At 28.9% G+C, this 18,738-nt stretch overlaps 2 protein-coding genes across 2 annotated transcripts; both read left to right on the plus strand.

The window, feature by feature from the left end:
* The first annotated feature begins 7,324 nt into the window (after nucleotides 1-7,324).
* Nucleotides 7,325-8,386, plus strand: LOC114419270 (agamous-like MADS-box protein AGL80). Its single transcript, XM_028384907.1, has one exon. It carries the CDS (start codon nucleotides 7,325-7,327, stop codon nucleotides 8,384-8,386), a length of 1,062 nt encoding a protein of 353 aa, XP_028240708.1.
* A 7,307-nt stretch (nucleotides 8,387-15,693) lies between these two features.
* Nucleotides 15,694-16,945, plus strand: LOC114418102 (protein LURP-one-related 5-like). The gene is made up of 2 exons (XM_028383271.1): nucleotides 15,694-16,085; nucleotides 16,171-16,945. The coding sequence occupies exons 1-2, from the start codon at nucleotides 15,861-15,863 to the stop codon at nucleotides 16,603-16,605; spliced, it is 660 nt and encodes a 219-aa protein (XP_028239072.1). The 5' UTR covers nucleotides 15,694-15,860; the 3' UTR covers nucleotides 16,606-16,945.
* Nucleotides 16,946-18,738: the final 1,793 nt, after the last annotated feature.

An 18,738-nucleotide genomic window follows, 5' to 3' on the forward strand; every position in this document is an offset into this window, starting at 1 on the left:
GGCTTTCCAAAGACCCTTTCGCTTCTTTCTACCAAACAACTCGACAATGCCACTCTGAAAGAGAATCCAATATATCTATGCATGTAGATCGGTCAAAAGTTCAAAGCCACTGCACTGCACTGTCTGTACATATAATACATATATACATACACATATTCAAAATTTAAATATATATATATATATATAGCATGGCCTAGCTAGCTAATAGCTATATACGGTCACGTTGTTACGTATTATTCATTGATTGGGTGAGATAGGATAGGAGCTGAGTAAAGACGTGACTCTTCTCGTTTTCAGTACTAGCTAGCCACATGAAAGTATTTGAGAAAGTACTCAGTGGAGTCAGTGATTGAACTTAGATCGATGTTATGTTAGTTTTTAGTCAAATTGTTGACCCAAGTACAACTCAAGCCAAAGAAAGTTCTTCCGCAGCGTGTCTAGTCTTGTTCGTGTACAGTGAACATTCCGTAGCTAGCCAGGACTCAGGAGGACCCAACCAACCACTGCTTAATTAAGAATACCTGCCTGCTTCAATTCACATTTTTAGCTCAACAGTAAATCAAATGTTCTTACTGCATTTGCCAACTACAACAACAAAAACTATTATATCTCTTCAATTTTATTACTTTGCATATTTAGATATACACTTATATACTATCATAATGTATATTTACCAAAAGAATATAAAAAATCACAATAATACAAATTACATAATAAAAAACATAAAAGTAATGGGACATATATACCAACTTATGATAAGTCTAGGTCTAAATGAAAAGTTTAAGGTCTTAAGTAAGATTTTAAATTCGACTATTTTTTTATTAATGTCACAGTTATGTGGCATTTATAGAAACTCAAAGATTTATTGTAAAAGATTTTAGAGTAAACAATGTATTAATTATGTAAAGAGACTTAATATAATATTAATCATCAATTATTTATATTAATCTTCTAACTTTTAAGTCACAATTATTTATCACTTCGATAAATCACTAAGTCATTAATTGAAGTGAAATTAAATTCAATTTTCTTAAATAAATCATCAGACTTAAACTTTAATTTGTCAATGAAAAAATATAATTATGAGTGAACATTCTAATATGATTTCCTGATTAGATTTTGGTATGATAAATATGACTACAACACGTATTAAAAAGTTTAAATTAAGCATTTAATAGAGAACATTTGTCTAATATTGCAGACGATACTCACAGCAAAAGTAGGAATGAGGTGTACGTTGAAATCTCTTTTATTCTTGTGATGCCTTTGCATGCATTTTTATAAAAAAATAAATAAAAGAAAAAGAAAAGGCAAAAGAGAGGTATTATAGAATACCTCATGTAGAGAACATATATTTTCCTTTTCCCTTTGATACCAGCATATGAACCCGGTTCATTATGGAACGGACTTCCATCAGCTACCATCCGAACCAGGAATGCTAGTGGCCCTTGTATGCATCTTTTAATTTATAATACAAACAGCAAAATCTATGAGGCTTTCTAGAAAATGTGGATCTTCCATTTATCGCTTTTGTTTAAATGTAAGGTCCACATGCATCGATCTTATGCTGCCTGCATCCACAATTTAAATAAAAATAGAGACTGGAAAAAAAAATACTATTATTATACAATTTAGTTAGTGTTTTTATATTTTTTTTACTATGCATATGATTGCAAAATATTAAGTATCCCGGTTGATCATCGAGATTTTTAAACTTTTTCGGGGAATCTACCGGCCATTAGAATAACTCAATGTAATTTTTTTATCAGTAAAAGTATGCAGGAAAAATGATGAAAAGAAAAATTAACAGTTTTCTTAAAAAGAATAAAAGAAAAGAAATATAAACAGTAGAAAAAACTCTGGCTAAACAAAAATAAACATTTCCGAATAATTTGCATGAGTTCATTATCACGCAGTATTATGTTATGAATATGAATAAGGTTATATATATTTTTAATTTGTAGGAATTTATCTCATGCATAAGATTATATCTTTAAAAACGTATTGGTTGTTGTTATAGTTATATATCAGCTTAGAGTACTGTAACTTATACCGGTATTAAATTTATTTTTTATAATTTATATGAGTATTTTTTAAAAATTATTTTAAAATTTTAATATATTATTAATTATTTAGTTTATATTTTAATAAAAATTATAATAATATACAAATAAATTAAATTAAAGTTTTTATTCTTAAAGGTGAATTATTTTAATTTCTTTGATTTCTTTCTTTCAAAATGTATCACACCACATGTCACTTTTAAACACATTTTTTATTTGTTAGTTTTTTTTTTCTATTGAGTTTTTCTTTAATATGATTGATATTTTTAATTACTACATATATTTTTGTAAAACTAAAAAATTATTGTGTAAACTGGATTTTTATGACAAAGCTCCCTTTTAAACATGTTGCTTCATCTTAATAATTGCAAAGATAAAAATTAGAAAATAATAGCAACAATCAAACTTAAAATTTTATATATTTAATTAAAAAAAGATGTTGCAAAAATAAGTGAGTAAAAAATGATAAATTCTTACTTCACAAAAATAAGATTGATATGTCAAAATAATTACTACGTTTATCAAGATGTATATCCTTTTTTATTAGAAATATACCAAATGATACAGTTAATTAGAAATGACAAAAACCACTACATCAATATTAATAGAGAAAACTAACTGATGGGGAAGAGGGGCATCCTCCATCCCATAGAAGAAAGCCTTTTTTCTATAGTAGAATATAGTAGATAGATTATAGATTAATAAAATATTAATTTGTAATTATAAGCGCAATTTATTTTCACTCTCTATATAATTATACTAAAGATAACTATAAAAATAAACCCACATATCACCTTAAATCAATAAGTTTTAATTTGTACAAAAAGTTATTAAAGAGAATGAGTTTATTAAAAAAATTATTTTCAGAACACACTCACATTTATTTTTTATATTCATTAAATAAGTTAAATTTCAATGATTAAAAATTCAAAATAAGAAGTGAAGTCTTTTTTTTAGAGAACCAAAATATCAACACATATGTGCATTAAAATATTCCAACTTATTTTAAACAAATATTTTAATAAACTACAACTTCAATTATCAATTTGCACTCAAATTATAGTTTATTAGCAAACCTTTTTAAACAAATACTTATTTCCCTTACTTACTTATATTCTTTACAAGGTTTTTCTATATTTATCCCTTGTGCATGCAGGAGAGTTGCTATTAGTAATATTATGCTCTAGAAAATTTTGTAGGTATTAGTAATTTATTTAGATTTGAAAAATAATTAATAAATTAATATTAGGATGACAAAAGAATAATTATAATTTTTACAATCATACTTTTCTCTCAATCCTCTTTTATTTTTATTTTTTTTAGAAAAAGAGATGGATGAGTATCAAAAGAAGACCAAATACTTTAACTATATTGAAACCCGAGGCCCCCAAGATCCTATTCAACAGCCAGGCCCAAATTTATTAATGGTATTATATATTGAATAAAAGTATTAAATATTTCTACCTTTTTACTATATTAAATATGTTTTTCTATTATTTAATATTTTTTTATAATACAATAAGAAAAAAAAATGTTACTGCCAGTGAAAAGAGAGGTATTATATAATACCCCATTGGGATTCGAACCACAGTCATTTTGGGATTATTGATCAACAATTGCCAAACGGGAAAGAGAGGTAGGTATAGTTTATGTGCATCTTTATTAATAAATATTAAACATTAAATTCCAATGAGAGTCCCTAAGATCCAATGTTGACTTTGTTTGACGCCAGAGGAATTTCTTTTGCCATCAAACGGGATAGGGAAGCATGTCTTGTGTATGTGCATCAATGGATTTAGGGGCAGAGCTATGTGTTCATAAGAGGAGCATGCCCCTGATATTTTTCTCTAATATATATATATAATTTTAATAAAATATTTTAAACTAATTTTAGTAATATCTAAAAATTATGAAAACTAAGTGATTGAGTGATATCCAAAATCTTAACATTGCGTCTAAAATTACTGTTACAGATGATAGTTTCAAATCTTAGCTACCCCGATAAATGCTATCTATCTCTTCTCAAGATGGATTATATGCATATAAAGAAGACCCTAACAAAAAAACCAATATTTTTTTTTGCATGTATGTATACATTCAGGTGTAAGAGTAATTTCAATTTGTTCCATGATCATGCTATTTAATTTTCAACTAATCACGTGAATTGTGATTTAACATTGTGGCACTGAGTGCAGTAATTGAACAGAAACGGAATAAAACAATTGCGTCATAAAAAGAAGAAGGTGAAAACTGAAAATAGGAAAGAATGAAAAATTGCATCATACATAGTGCATTATAGACTATCCTTTTTTTTTTAAGGTATCCTTACAAAATGGAAAAGATGGTTTAAAAGCCCAGTCAGGAGGCCCATTGTCAATAACACCTTTTTTTTTTTGGTATAATAGAATATGAAGTGACATAAGTATTTGTAATTTTAATTTAGCTTCACACCATGGAATTATTAAAAAAAAACTTTAATAATTTTATTTATTCTTATTTAACCAATTCAAGTGGTGTTTTGCCAATTAAACCAATAATAATTTATTAAATTAGTATCTTAACATGAGAACACATCCGATAAAAATATTGATAACACCTAACCCAGTTTTCTTTATCTGTTTAATGGGCATCTTGCCATCCGCACACACATATGTATATATGTGTAAGATACTAAGATTAAGTAATTATTTTACATCTTTCTGTATAAAACAAAATACATGTATAATGAGATAGAAATGCGGAGCACATGAATATTATTAAAAGTTATCATATGACTTGCTTATTTTTTTTAGCAAAATTTTGTTTTCTATAAATATTGAAAAATCTAGAATTCATTACTGTAAAAATTTTAGTGTGTTTTTTATGCTCGTAAAATTGAAATATGTTATTTTTTACTTGGAATCAGGCTTGGACGAATCCGAGTTTACGTGACATTTTTTAATATTAAAATGATAGTTTTTTTAATATTTTGTGATAATTTTTAATCCCTAGAAATCACTCACTCTAATAATCATCAATAGAATCAATGAAAGAGTAACATATAAGTTTGGATACCTAAACCTACATCTAAACAAAAAGTAACAAATTTTAAATTTTTGAAAACGAAAAAAGACTCAAAATTTTATAAGAAATGATTTCAAACATTTTGATATTTACAGGACCAAAAACATATTTTAACATATAATATAAGTTTGAAAAAATATCAGGTAAGCTTAAATTCATCTAAGCCTAATTCCAAACAAAAAGAAAGAATAACACATTTCAATCTTATCAGAATGAGAAACACATCCAAATTTTTGTAGAGACAAAGTCTGAACTTTTCGATATTTATGAAGATAAAAAATATATTTTAGATTTTTTTTAAGAAAAAATTTATCCCATTAGATAGTTTATGAGTGTGCACAATTATGAGAAAATGTTAGTAATCAAGTAGAGAACATTTTTCTATCGTTCAATCCCTAGTTGGCTGCATAAAAAATCCCTAGTTGTTAGATAGAAAACAATTTTATCTCATTCCTTATTCCTTAATGGCATTACACTGAATCCAGGTTTTCCTTCAAATAGACACATATTTTTAGATAATCCTTGATTAAATTAGTTGTTGAGATAATGCTATAGCATACATAATTGTGTAACAAAATATAAAATACTTAAAAAATACTTCTTCTAAATTCTAACTGTTTTCACACAGATTTCTTTGTTTGGAGTATTAAAATTGTCCTTTTTCTAGCATTAAAACTGTTTTTTTTTTCTAGTAACCCCAAGCATTAATTGCTTGGCTTAAACTTAGATATGATTTTTTTTTTTAATGAAACTTACCTCTTGCGAATATTAACGATATTATGACAGCATTTTATAGTTTTTCTTAATGACCAAAATACTCGTTACCATAGAGGTACAATACGAAGGTAAAAAGGTAAAAAGAGAGGTATTATAGAATACCTCAATTCAAGGATCTAGTTTTCTTGTTTTTACTTTCTTACTAGCATTCGAACTGGTGCCATATGAAATTGTCATGCAACAATTGCCATACACACTAGGAATGCCAGTGATTAACTATCTACCTTTCAATATAAAATATCTATGGTGAAGCTTTTTTTTTTTTGGTACATCGGTAAAATAAATGTTTCCCCGTCAGATATAGTCCTATAAATTACCACTTACGGAATTTTTCTTTCTTGAAGTGAGATATTTTCGCAGTAAAAAAATAATCCTTCTTAAAGTAAAATATTTTTACAGTCGAAAAAATTAACCCTTAAGATTATGAAAATGAATTTTATTTTTTCTAATAAAATCTCCTCTGTTTTATTCATATGACCAGATAATTTTGGTTGATTGATGAAGGGGAGAGTACACGAGTCAGTTGTGCTTAAGATTTCTTACAAAGCTAGCTAGCTGTTGGATGTAGCTCAGCTCAGTACTTCACTGCTGCTATAAAGTATCTTGAATTTGTTATTTCGATTTTTTTAACGTGTGCAACATTGCACATGATAAGAGTAACTAATGACTTTTTTCTTTTACCTAATTTGATTCTTTTAAAATAATGATTATATTTTTCTTATTTAAATCAATAAATTCACTTTCAATCAAAATAATCCAGTTTTATTTTATTTATTAAACAGATTCATTTCCTAAAATATTTCTTCCTCCAAAATAAATAATAATTATATATTCCTTATATTTCTCCTCCTTGCTGAAGAAAAAAAATCTAAATAATAAATATACTTTCCAACAATAAAGTTGTACCGTCCACATCAATCTTACTCGATTCAACTAAGATTATCTTCTAGTGATAATGAAAGATACTTGGCCTAAACAAAAAAAAAAATCACAATGAAAAAAATCATATTAATAAATAAGATTTAGGAAATAAATAAATCACAAAACCATAATTGTGGTAACTGAAACAAAATAATTGGAAACTTACAATTTAAGATTCGATTGAGATAAAAATAAAAAAATCGCGCAGCTAGAGTAATAAATTGTCAAGTATATATAAGTAAAATGATAGGGTAGCTAGCAGGAACAAAAAGAAGCGCATTCGTATGGTTTCTTGAATTCTCAATTTTTGGAGATTGAAGAACCGTTCAAGGTTCTTTCTTTCACTTTGTCCATCCCATAGAAGGTTCTTTTTTGTTGTTGTATCCATCAAAAGTTTACACCGTGAATGGTCTTTTGAATTATATATTATATATTATAGATCAAAGGTTCCATCTTACTGACCCTTTTGGTTTTGTACATATGTTGTTGTTTTTTAGAAAATGGGCCGTGCAAGAATAACCTTGAAACCTATTTCAAATGAGAGATCTCGTAAGTCAACTTTCAAGACGAGAAAGGAAGGACTAATTACAAAAATTTCTCAACTTTCCACCATGTGTGGAGTTGAAGCCTGCTTGATTGTGTATGATGACATCAATGGTGATGTTGGAGCTGTGACTTGGCCTGAAAACCCCACATTGGTACGTCCCATCATTGAAAACTATGAGCGTCAAAGGGCTGAAAAACCTCCCAAGACCTTTGTTATTCAAGACTTTTTCGAGAATAGGAAGAACATGGTTGAAGCTGAGATTTCCAAATTGCATAAACAGGCCAGAGAGATCAAGTATCCAACTTGGGATCCAAGTTTGAGTAATATGGAAAAGGAGCAATTGAGTGCATTCATTGCTAATGTGAATGCTAAGATTGAAGCTTGTGACCAGAGAATTCACATCAAATCCATGCAAAATATGGCTAAGGAAAGTGCTTCTTCCTCCCATTCAAGCCAACTCAATTTCATGCAAAACATTTCTCAAAGCCAAATGATCCCTACTTATGTAGAGCCACTACTTAATGATAATAATAATGGGAGGGTGTTGAATTCAACAAATCAGGTTGGTGGAGCTTCTAGTCATGGAGTTAACATGTTGAGAAACATTCAACAAGGTAATTTTTGCGTTAGTTACATGCCAAGCATGGCTCAGAGCCAAATGATCGCACTTGAAACTTTTAAGTCACTTAAAGGAAAAAATAAGATGGTAGATTTTACTAATCAAGTTGTTGTTCCTCTAGATTCAACTAATCATCAACTTGGTGAGTCTTTGGATTGGGCTAATCACCATGGTAGCTTTGACTGGGCTAATGGACCCATTGGAATTGAGGATTGGTCGAATCCACTAAATGGTGATCTTGTGGGTAGTCAACCTGATGAATCAGTCTTGCAGAATATTCCCATTCAATCTCAGAATGATTATCAAGGAGCAGTTTTACCTACCTTGCCACTATCATTGGATGGATTTCAAACAGATTGCCGTAATATGTTTTTTCGAATGAGTAACTCCAAGTAAAATTTGGGTTTTTATGCTATTATTATTTAGTTTAATACGCAGAGTTTCTTTTAACTCTAAGTAAGTTTTAGGCACTTTTTTTTTTTTTGGCTTGAAAGTGTTTTTGGTAGGAAATGTAGGCATCATGTTAGTAGAAAGCGTGGGCTTTGGTTGGTTTCGATCGTATGTAATTTTAGAATATTATATATATTATTTGTGCCAAAGCCGATTACGAATAAGTTGATGCTATTTCCATTTCATGAAATAGTCATATGCTTGTATGAAGGAATTGATAATTGTGTTTGAAAATAATATATACAAGATTCCTACAAAGATTAATTGATATGTTTCCAAATTTGATATTGATTTCATCACATTTACCTCAAATTATCAATCTAAATTTATTTTCAATATCAAAACAAATGAAATAATTAATCCTTTAATTATCCCTGTTTTCATGAATAATCTCCAACATTTTTTGTTTTGCTAAGTATGTCTTCTTGTAGAATGAAATATAATTCATGAACGTTTTGATCTCTGCAATCAACGTCTCTAGGATTTGTTTTGACAATTGGTTGGATAATCTGGGCTATGACGTGTTTGTCAAGTTGTCGATAATCTTGTCTGAGCATTGACGCGAGACAAGTGTGATGACCTCTGATACTCTTGATAATCCATTCGTTATGTCTCTTTGCCTAAGTTTCATCTACTACCATTTTCGTGTAATTTACACACGAAGTTTAGCCTTCTCTGGTCAAAGTAAATTGTCCTGCAATCAAAATAATTTCTGATGTTGTATTCTTTGATTGTTTAAATACATTGCTTTTTCATCAAAGGTCATGCCAACCTCGAGTGTGCACCTGTTGGCGGTTGTCATTATGTTGCTACTAAACAAAATGGTGTCGATCAATGTAGTGTGGTAGGTGGTCAGACTTCAAGTCTACTGAAAACTTAGGTTGGTGATACTGCAATGAAAGTGACAGAGGTGTAGTTGTAAAAAAGGGATAAAGATAATAACAAAAAAGAGAGAAAGAGTTTTGTGGCTAGTAGTGAGAGTGCTTTGAGACTCAGTGTCTTTTTCTCTCTCTCTTCTTATAGTTACTGCGATGGATTTGGACATGATGTCAAAAAATCTTATTTATATTTTTGATATTTTTTAGATTTTTTTTGCTTTTCTTTTCATATTGGAAGTCAAAGATAAGAAAAATATCAATTTATATCATTTAAGAAAAAAAAAACTATTAACTAAATATCTTTAAAGATATTTTCAATATATTTTTATTATAAAAAATAACTCATTTTTAACATTTATCGTATCTTTTGGATATTTTAATCTTTTTTTTTCATACTTGCAAACCACAAATAATAAAAATATCAATTCTTATCACTTAAGCCAAAAATAATTGCTAAATAAATATTTTTAAATATATTTTTAATATATTTTTATTTAAAAATATTTTTAAAGATATTTTCAATAAATACTTTTAAATATATTTTTAATATATTTTCAATATAACAGTTACTATTCTTTGAAATTTTATGTCTATTGTGTAAGATAGATGTATCAATTATTTTTTTACTGTATTTTTTAGTTTATTTTAATACTACTAATTAATTTTATTATTTTTTAATTAACGAATATAACAAAAAAATATCAACAACGCATAAATTTAATTATAAAAATACATACAAAGTAACTAAAAAATTGTACTATAATTTTATTCAATTTTTTTTATTTTTCTTTATCTATACATTTTTTCTTTAAAAAATAAAAAACAAAATTATAAAATTTAATTTAATAAATAACTAATTTGAAAACCAATTAAAAAAATTATATAATATAATATTTATATTTTATAATATTTTAAATTAAAGAAAAACAAAAAGGAAAGAAAAAATCTGAAGTAATATATATTGAAAATTAAATAGTAAAGTGGTATAGATTAAAAAAAGTAAGATAGAGAAAATATATTTACTAAGAAAAAAAAACCTTTTTTCTCTTCACAAAAGGGCAAGCTAGCACATTGGATTAAGGTTAGAGATCTCAACTAAGGTTGACACCTCTAAGGCTAATCAGCAAAATCAATCCACCAGAAAACATTATAAACAAAAAAAAAGAGGTAAACAAAACAACATGGGAGACATGTACTAAATCCATGTGAATCCAAACTATTTGAATATATGGTTCGTAGGACCATGATTTATTTTTATAAGCTATAAGCTCGAATATAAGTAACATTTGAAAAATTAATACCGAAAGATAGTTAAAAAATAATAATTACCAACACATTTTAATCAAATAAATTTATAAGTTGGCCAATTAAATCACAAATTAATTGAAATGACTCGTAAAGAATTTGAATTTTAACTCTGGTTGTTATAATGTGATGCAGCAAAAATGGTTGCGGTCATGGATGCTGCAAGCAAGATGTTATGTCGTCTGCATTTTAAAACACGACTATGCCCTACAAGCAGGAGAAACTGATATATATATATATATATCACCGCTATACCAATTAACTATCAAGAGGTTGTCCTCACAGGTGCTTGTTCCGAAGTTTGAACAATGATCCTTCTTTTGTGGAGGTGGAGTGTGATTTAACCCCACGCATTATAAGCTGTTTTCAATGTAATAATTGATTGACTCCACGGGAAGGCTTTAACTGTTTGGAGGATTAGGAGAGTCTCTAATACTAATTGATTTCTCCCCAACTTCCACCGTGTAATAATTATGCTAGATTCCTAATGTAGCATGATAATGATATTGCCTTTAATTTGCGAGTAGCATGCAAAAAAGTCACTTCATGTGGCAAATCATCACCAGCTAAATATTTCATGCATTGTGGACGAAATTTTGCCACACCAAAATGTAGTACTGCTATTTAGACTATCCTGATGATGTTAAAAAAAGTTGGCATTTCATTGTCGTGGTTTGGTAAAGGGGAGTGAAAAGAAAAATAATGTGAAGCTAATTAATTTACAGATAGTGTGACTGTGATGAGATTGATAATTGGCTTACTTAGATGAAAAAAGAATTAAAATATAATCTGTGAATCCATTTAAGTATTTAGATGAAATATCAATAAATGAAAACATTAAAAAAGTTATTAATATTTTCTTATTTTCTAAAATGATAAATATTTTGAAACGAATTGGAATACTTAAAATAAGTGATCTTCAGGTGGATGAATATAGTCAAAACATTTAAGGACGACATAAAATTTGTGGATAGTAGGAATAGGTTTTTTTTTTTTCTTAACAGATGGTGAAGGCATAGTTAAAGGTATTTTTTTTATGGGATTTAAAGGTAAAGTTAAATGCGAATTAGTATTAAAAAAATTGAAATTGAATTACACATAGATGCGTCATTGCTTGCCAAGATCGACATGTTAAATTACATACGTGCATTTAATTGAGCCACTAATAATAATGCATGTATTTTAATGTGATATTATTCAACTATATAAGTGCTAGTGTACATTTAAAAATAGCTCAATATAAAGGCTTTGTAGTGAATTAGAATAATATGTAATATTTAAAATTCAAAAAAGTAAAATATATTGAATATTTTTTTACTAAAAAAGTTATATATTAACGTATAAAAAATGTTAAGCATTGTGATTGTTTTGGTCGGTATAGTTTTTTTAATAGAAATTAAATTGTTAGTATAAATATGATGAGTCTAACCCAATAATATAACTCGCCATATAAACATTGTCTGTCATAATATTTTATTGAAATTTGTTATAGTGTTAGTTTAAATTTATAAAGTTTATATTAATTGTTTCATTTTTTAAAACAAAAGTTATATCAACAAGACTAGTCAAATGTCAATTTATTAATATATGGCAATTTTTGTAGTATTGTATGGGATAATTTTGTTAATATGAACTCTTAATGAAATATTAGAAATATAATCTATCCTAAAATAATCAAATTTTATTTTTAATTTTAACAAAAAGAGAAGAAGGCCATAACTCATAAGAGGTCCACCCTAGCCCACCAAGATAGCGTGTTTTTTGACTATGGAAAATGGAATCAATGAATCATAGTTGTTCTTGCTCGAATCCATGTTACTTTTCTATGCTAGCTTAGAATTTCAATTTGTCGATCGGATTTGATAGATATGGATGGTGGGAAGTGGGAACTTGCCGACCTAGGAAAGAAAGGTAGCTATTGGCTCTTCTTTCATCTACTTAGTGGCCATTTTGTCTATGGTACCATTCTTCATTGATTTTATGTTATTGTTTTAAATTCAACTGTAGAGTTTAAAGAGTACAAATGGATTTTTATACTCCTCACTTTGCATTTTATTGTTTATTGATTAGCTTAGATTCGTTAATTGGATTTTTTTGGATGAAAAAGATAGTAAAAATGTGGCATAATAATTGTTGATTAAATTAACCTCCCTAACTATGTTTTAGACACCACAAATATCTTTTGCTAGAATAATTTTGTGTTGATAGAATAGAATCATTATAAATTATACTTTCTCTACAATTATTTAATATACAGTTGTTTTTGGACCAGAAAAAACATATAGGAGGTGCCCGGGTGGGGGCGAAATTTTTTGAAATGCATGGTAAGTAAAATCAACCTTGGGTAGTATTCTATAAAGTAAAAATTAATTTGTTTGTGATACAATTTAAAAAAAAAATGCAATAATGGATAGTATGTTTTCATGGGGGGTATAGGCTTTTTCTTTTAGTTGGAGGCAAATATTATTTTTAATATAAGTGTAAGGTAATTTAAAGAGTTTAGGGGGGAGGGAAGCGGGGGATTGTCACTGTACACTCCTACTTAGTCTATCGATATCTTAACTCAAGACCAACGTAACTAAAATAATTTCAAGTTGAATTGGATATTACTGATTAAGTTAGATTAATCTTTTACCAATTGATGATCTACATTCAACGTACTCGGTGATCAACATTTGTAATTGTGAATTTGTGATTGTATATTTGTGTATAATGTTATATAAATTATTAAAAATCATCCTATATTTTTTATTTAACAATTATAACTTTATATTTTTATTTTTAGAGAGCACCACTCATTCTAAAAGAGTGAAATTCCTCCAAATTAATTGATGTGATAACCTTATAAACGTGCATTTTTTGGTTAATATTATTTTCACCCCACCACAAAAACGAGTGCTTTCTCAAGTGTAAAAGTTAATGAGATTTTTTTTAAAATAAATTAAAGTCTTTATCATTTCGAGTATGTAGATTCTATTCTAATTCAAGTAACTAAGGTTAAGATACCTCTCAAGTTTTGGTGAAGTTAGGAAATTAATTTAAGTTGACCAAACTACACCTACTTAATTACCTAATATCATATTATCCATTGCTGGGTCCCAAATAGTTTGACTAACATAATTGAGTAAAGGTAAACACTTAACAATTTCTTAGATAATATATTTAATAATACAAATCGCTACTCAAAAACTTAATTGACTAACTTAATTGAATAAACATAAACACTTAACAACTTTATTTAGCTTTTCAAAAAAAAAAAAATTCTTGGATAAAAAAAATCTAGGTAGTCAAGCTACTACTCAAGTTCCATCGGTGTTTTATATTATGAAGTTCTATTAAAATAATTGACGAAGGCCCAAAACCAAACGGAGTTTGGACCCCATCAAAACGCAATTAGATAAGACTAATTAATAAATGTTGTGATTAATCGATATTTTGCTCTAACTTATTTTTTATTATTATTAAGGAGGGTCTAAATAAGCCCCAAAACCCTCTCACTCTTTCCGTAATCTAAAAATATTTACTCCTCAAAAGAGTACGTAGACGCTGAATCACAATTCAGCTGGAAATCACTGCTTGGAACATAAAACATAAGCCACGCATTAGTTTCTTTTTGCATTAAGATAGAAAACTACGTACAGATTCTTTTGCTGAGAATCCAATCTCCATCTAATACATATTGGTGGAATTTTTCCGATTCCCATATTTCTTCCAAACATCTGGACTAGTGCTGTAGACAACCCACAAGTACCACACTCGTATGGCAACTAAAACCTTATTTTTGATCTCCAAAATTTTTATAATTTTTTTTACATTGTTTTCCGTAAATATTTGACCCCCTGTAGAAATCTTCAAACAGAATTAATTCTTTGTATGATGATTTATGCATTAAACCAACGAATTTAACTAGACGATATATATAGACTATTAAACTTTAACCCAGTCACGACACCTATGAATTTTATTAATTTGTTTTGACAAAATCTTCTGCATACTATACTATATGCACATCTTGGTTGGAAAAAAATGACTTATCTATCGGCCTGAAAATCAGTAAATTAGTGAAATCAATGAGTTGTTTAAAGAATCAGATAAAAACTAATTCAACCAATTAAAGTTGTTTTATTGGTGACAAGTAAAAACCTAATGCCAAGTTACAAAAGCCAACATAAAAAATCTCGGACGATTAATTAGAGAAAGAAATTAAATTAATAACAAAGAATGTATTAAAATAATAAATTAAAGTGTATATTATATATTAACATTTTTCAAGAATCAAGTTGAGTGCATAGTATTTTTAATTAATTAGTAATATAAAAATATTTACACCGAAAATATATGACTATTAAATTTTAGTTAAAAAAAATAATACTAATTAATAGTATTACATAAAATTTCAAAATAAAAAAAAAGTTTTCTTTAAAAGTGTTTGGTCAAAAGCAACGGGATAGTATCTTAATACCTTTACGTTAGGGAGTAGAATTAAACCATAAACATATTAAAAAAAATATAATTGAAGAATAAAAATTGTACAAATATAAATAAACATGTGCATTTTTATAAATAAATACATAAATAAACATTCGTATAGATAGACATATATAATATCATAATAATTGAAGAATAAAAATTACACAATTACAAAATAAACATGTGTACAAGTAGACGTATATAATATCACTATACTAAAGATAGCTACTCTGGCTACACACGCATTTGTTAAAAAAAAAAAAACTTTTGGCACATGTGTTCATATTTTATTTAAACAATAACATTAAAACAATTTTAATAATTATTATCTAAAAAGTAGTACCAAATACAGTATAAAATATTTGCAATCACTTAAAACTGATGAGAATTGTTTTTAATACATCTTAATCAATGTGCTTGAGATCACGATTACTTATAATTAGATACTAAAAAAGTAGTGTATATAACCGCGGGGTGGCTTATGTGAAAAATCACGTAAATATCTACATTGGTTCAACACGAAAATGGAAGCTTGTCCACAAGTAAAATACTTTTTTCTAGCAGTGAATAAAAAAATAAAAAGGAAAAAGAAAGCACAGCACAGAAAGGAACATTGACGAATGATGATAATGATGGTACCTTTTCTATATCAACTCAAATTTGGTTTCCCACTATAGTACAGCAAATGCCAAAAGCCAAGTTAATTCCCTTTCTCCACTCTTCACAAACACAAACACAAACACACGTATTCTCTTGCAAAACTAAGAATGAAGGAGGAGTTGGTGGTTGAAGAAGGGTACCTTTTCAAAGAAGAGACTCACTTCACAGTGCTCAAAACCTCTCTCTTCTTCAACGGTGATGGCTTCGCTGTCTACGATTGCAAAGGCCAACTCGTTTTCCGCTTCGACTCCTACGGTCCCCGCGCGCGTGACAAGGACGAGCTCGTTCTCATGGATCCCCATGGCCGTTCTCTTCTCACTCTCCGCCGAAAGGTACCATTTTCTCTTCTTTGTACGAGGTAACATGTACTAGGATTCATCTATGCCTAATTGCCTATTATTCCTTTTCAATTGCCAGAAACCGAGTCTTCATCAACGCTGGGAAGGCTTCAAAGGGGAGAGAACGGAGGGTCATAAACCCATTTTCAGCGTCAAGAGATCGTCGATCATCGGACGGTCGAGGACCAGCGTGGCGGTGGAGGTGTACGATAGCCCCGGTGTGGAGTACCTCATCGAAGGTTGCTTCCCGCAGCGCTGCTGCAAGGTTTTCAATGCCGCTAAGGAACTTGTGGCTGAGATTCGTCGCAAAGTGGACCCCACCACCAGCGTTATGCTCGGGAAGGAAGTCTTTTGGCTCTGCGTGAAGCCTGGTTTCGATGCGGCCTTTGCCATGGGATTGGTATTGGTACTTGATCAGATCAACGGTGAGAATTACTTTGATGATAGAATCTTGGAGCCCTCGGTGCACCCTGCTGCAGAAGATCTGGGATTTGTTTCACCGGTTCCAGTTTGAGATTATCAGATTTGTCTTGTTTTCTGATTCTGACGTTTTACTCACTGATCGTTGGAGTGTTCCCTCTCAAAGGGTTTTCTTTCTCTCTGCCCTTTTTTTTTTATGGCTCATCTCGTTTTTTTTTGTAAAAAAAAAAAATAATGATGATGTTCTGGATCATAATCACTATGCGATCTTGTACATTCTATATGCATTGAAAGTTAAAGATAAACTTATCTTAATTTCCCATGCTTGCTTGATTTGCTCTTTAATTTTATCATTGGCTGAATGGATACTTTCAGTTAAATGGTCGATGCTGTACAATAATACCTTCCAAACCTAAGTATATGGTTCAATTAAATGATGTGCCTTTTACCATTTTCACAACAATTTGCTAGCATCTTAAATTTAGATCATATGTCAGGGAATTTGTGAATGGTACGTGACAGACTGGCTATTTCTAACCATTAGCAGTTTAAGACAATTTGTGAAATGTTTGCTATTTCGATTGATTGAAACTATAGGGCAGCGTGTTTGTTGTGACGGACTAGCTATTTTTCACTGTTGACATTTTAATAAAATAAATAACATTTCTGAATTGTTTGCTATTTTGATTGCTATATATTTCTCACTATCAGGGAATACGTTTATAACAGCTCAAACATATTGATCAACCAATTATATATGTTGGATGGCCTAATAAATAAGCATTTTTTATTTTGTCATTGTATTATTTTTTTTTAGCTTTTCATTTATAATTTTGAGTCCTTGTCATGATATTCCTATAAAATATTTATAGGAATTTTAGTCCTTTCACTATCTACTATTCGAGAAAGCAAAGGGGTATTAGCATTCTAAGCACACCGACATCTTGGACTTGAAAAGCATTTATTTTCTAACATTTAGCTTTTCTATTTCACCTATTTTTGCTTCAAACTTAAACTATATATTACTTATGCATAAGTAAAATTATTTCTTGTCCCCAAGCATCAACAATAATAAAACAACTGAATTTAGTTTTTGACCTTATTTCCAATATAATCGTATATATATTAATATTGAGAAAAATGGGCAAAATTGTTTTTCATGTTTTGGTTTGTAAGAATTGAATCAAATAATAAAACAACTCTGAATTTAGTTTGCGACCTTATTTCCAATATAATTTGTATATATACTATTCTTGAGAAAAATGGGCAAAATTGTTTTTCATCTTTTGGTTTGTAATGAGTTAAGCGATGGATAATATAAGGGCGACTTATTTGGCTCTGGTCAAAGGAAAAAAAGAAAAAGAAAAAACCTCTACATATGTACGTAGAAATGCAATATATGAGCAAATACAAAGTCAAAATCTGAATAGAAGAAAAATGCATACTGTACTTAACATACATAAAAAAAAAAAAGTTGCCAGTTTTTAAGCTCTATATCTTACATGGTTACGAGAGCAAAAGAGAACCAATAAGCATTCATTGAATTAATCATGTAATATGTAGGAGCAATCTTAAAAAAAAGTAACTAAGTAAAATTTATGGACGAGGGGATTACCAATATATTTGAGGCTGTGTATTAATGAATTATATATTGAGTTTTATTTCACATTACTGAAAACTTTTAAATCATTGTAGTATCGACTTTTCCTGCTGTGTAAGTATTAATTATTTTCTTCTACTCCTTTTATATCTGAATTATGTTTGACCACCAGCTTTCAAATAAAGTGCCGACCTAACTCAAAATATATTCGTTATGTGAGTAAGAATCTTATTCTCTCAATTCATGCATTCTTACTCACATAACGAATAAATTCTGTGGAGATGATATTAGGAGGGCAGATAGTATGGTCGATCTTTCCTCCTCTATGACCAATAAACTGCAGAATAATTTGTTCGTAACATGCCCCAAGAAAGGTAAGAAATAAAAAATTACAAGTAGAAAAGGCAAGAACCTTAGCCGTATACTACTTCACATGTCCACCGTTATATATATAATTGAATTCCCGTTTCAACAGTCTTATTACTTTTGTGTAATTTGGAATAAAGAAAGCTACACATCTAGCTAGGTTAATAGACCAACCATATACGTACACACAAAATAATGCAATCAAATTAAAGAGAAGATCAAAGTGGTGTGAGAATCTGCAGAAGCAGAACTGTAAAGGGA

The sequence above is a fragment of the Glycine soja genome, chromosome 7 (genome assembly GCF_004193775.1).
Source record: "Glycine soja cultivar W05 chromosome 7, ASM419377v2, whole genome shotgun sequence".
NCBI classification, from domain to species: domain Eukaryota; kingdom Viridiplantae; phylum Streptophyta; class Magnoliopsida; order Fabales; family Fabaceae; genus Glycine; species Glycine soja.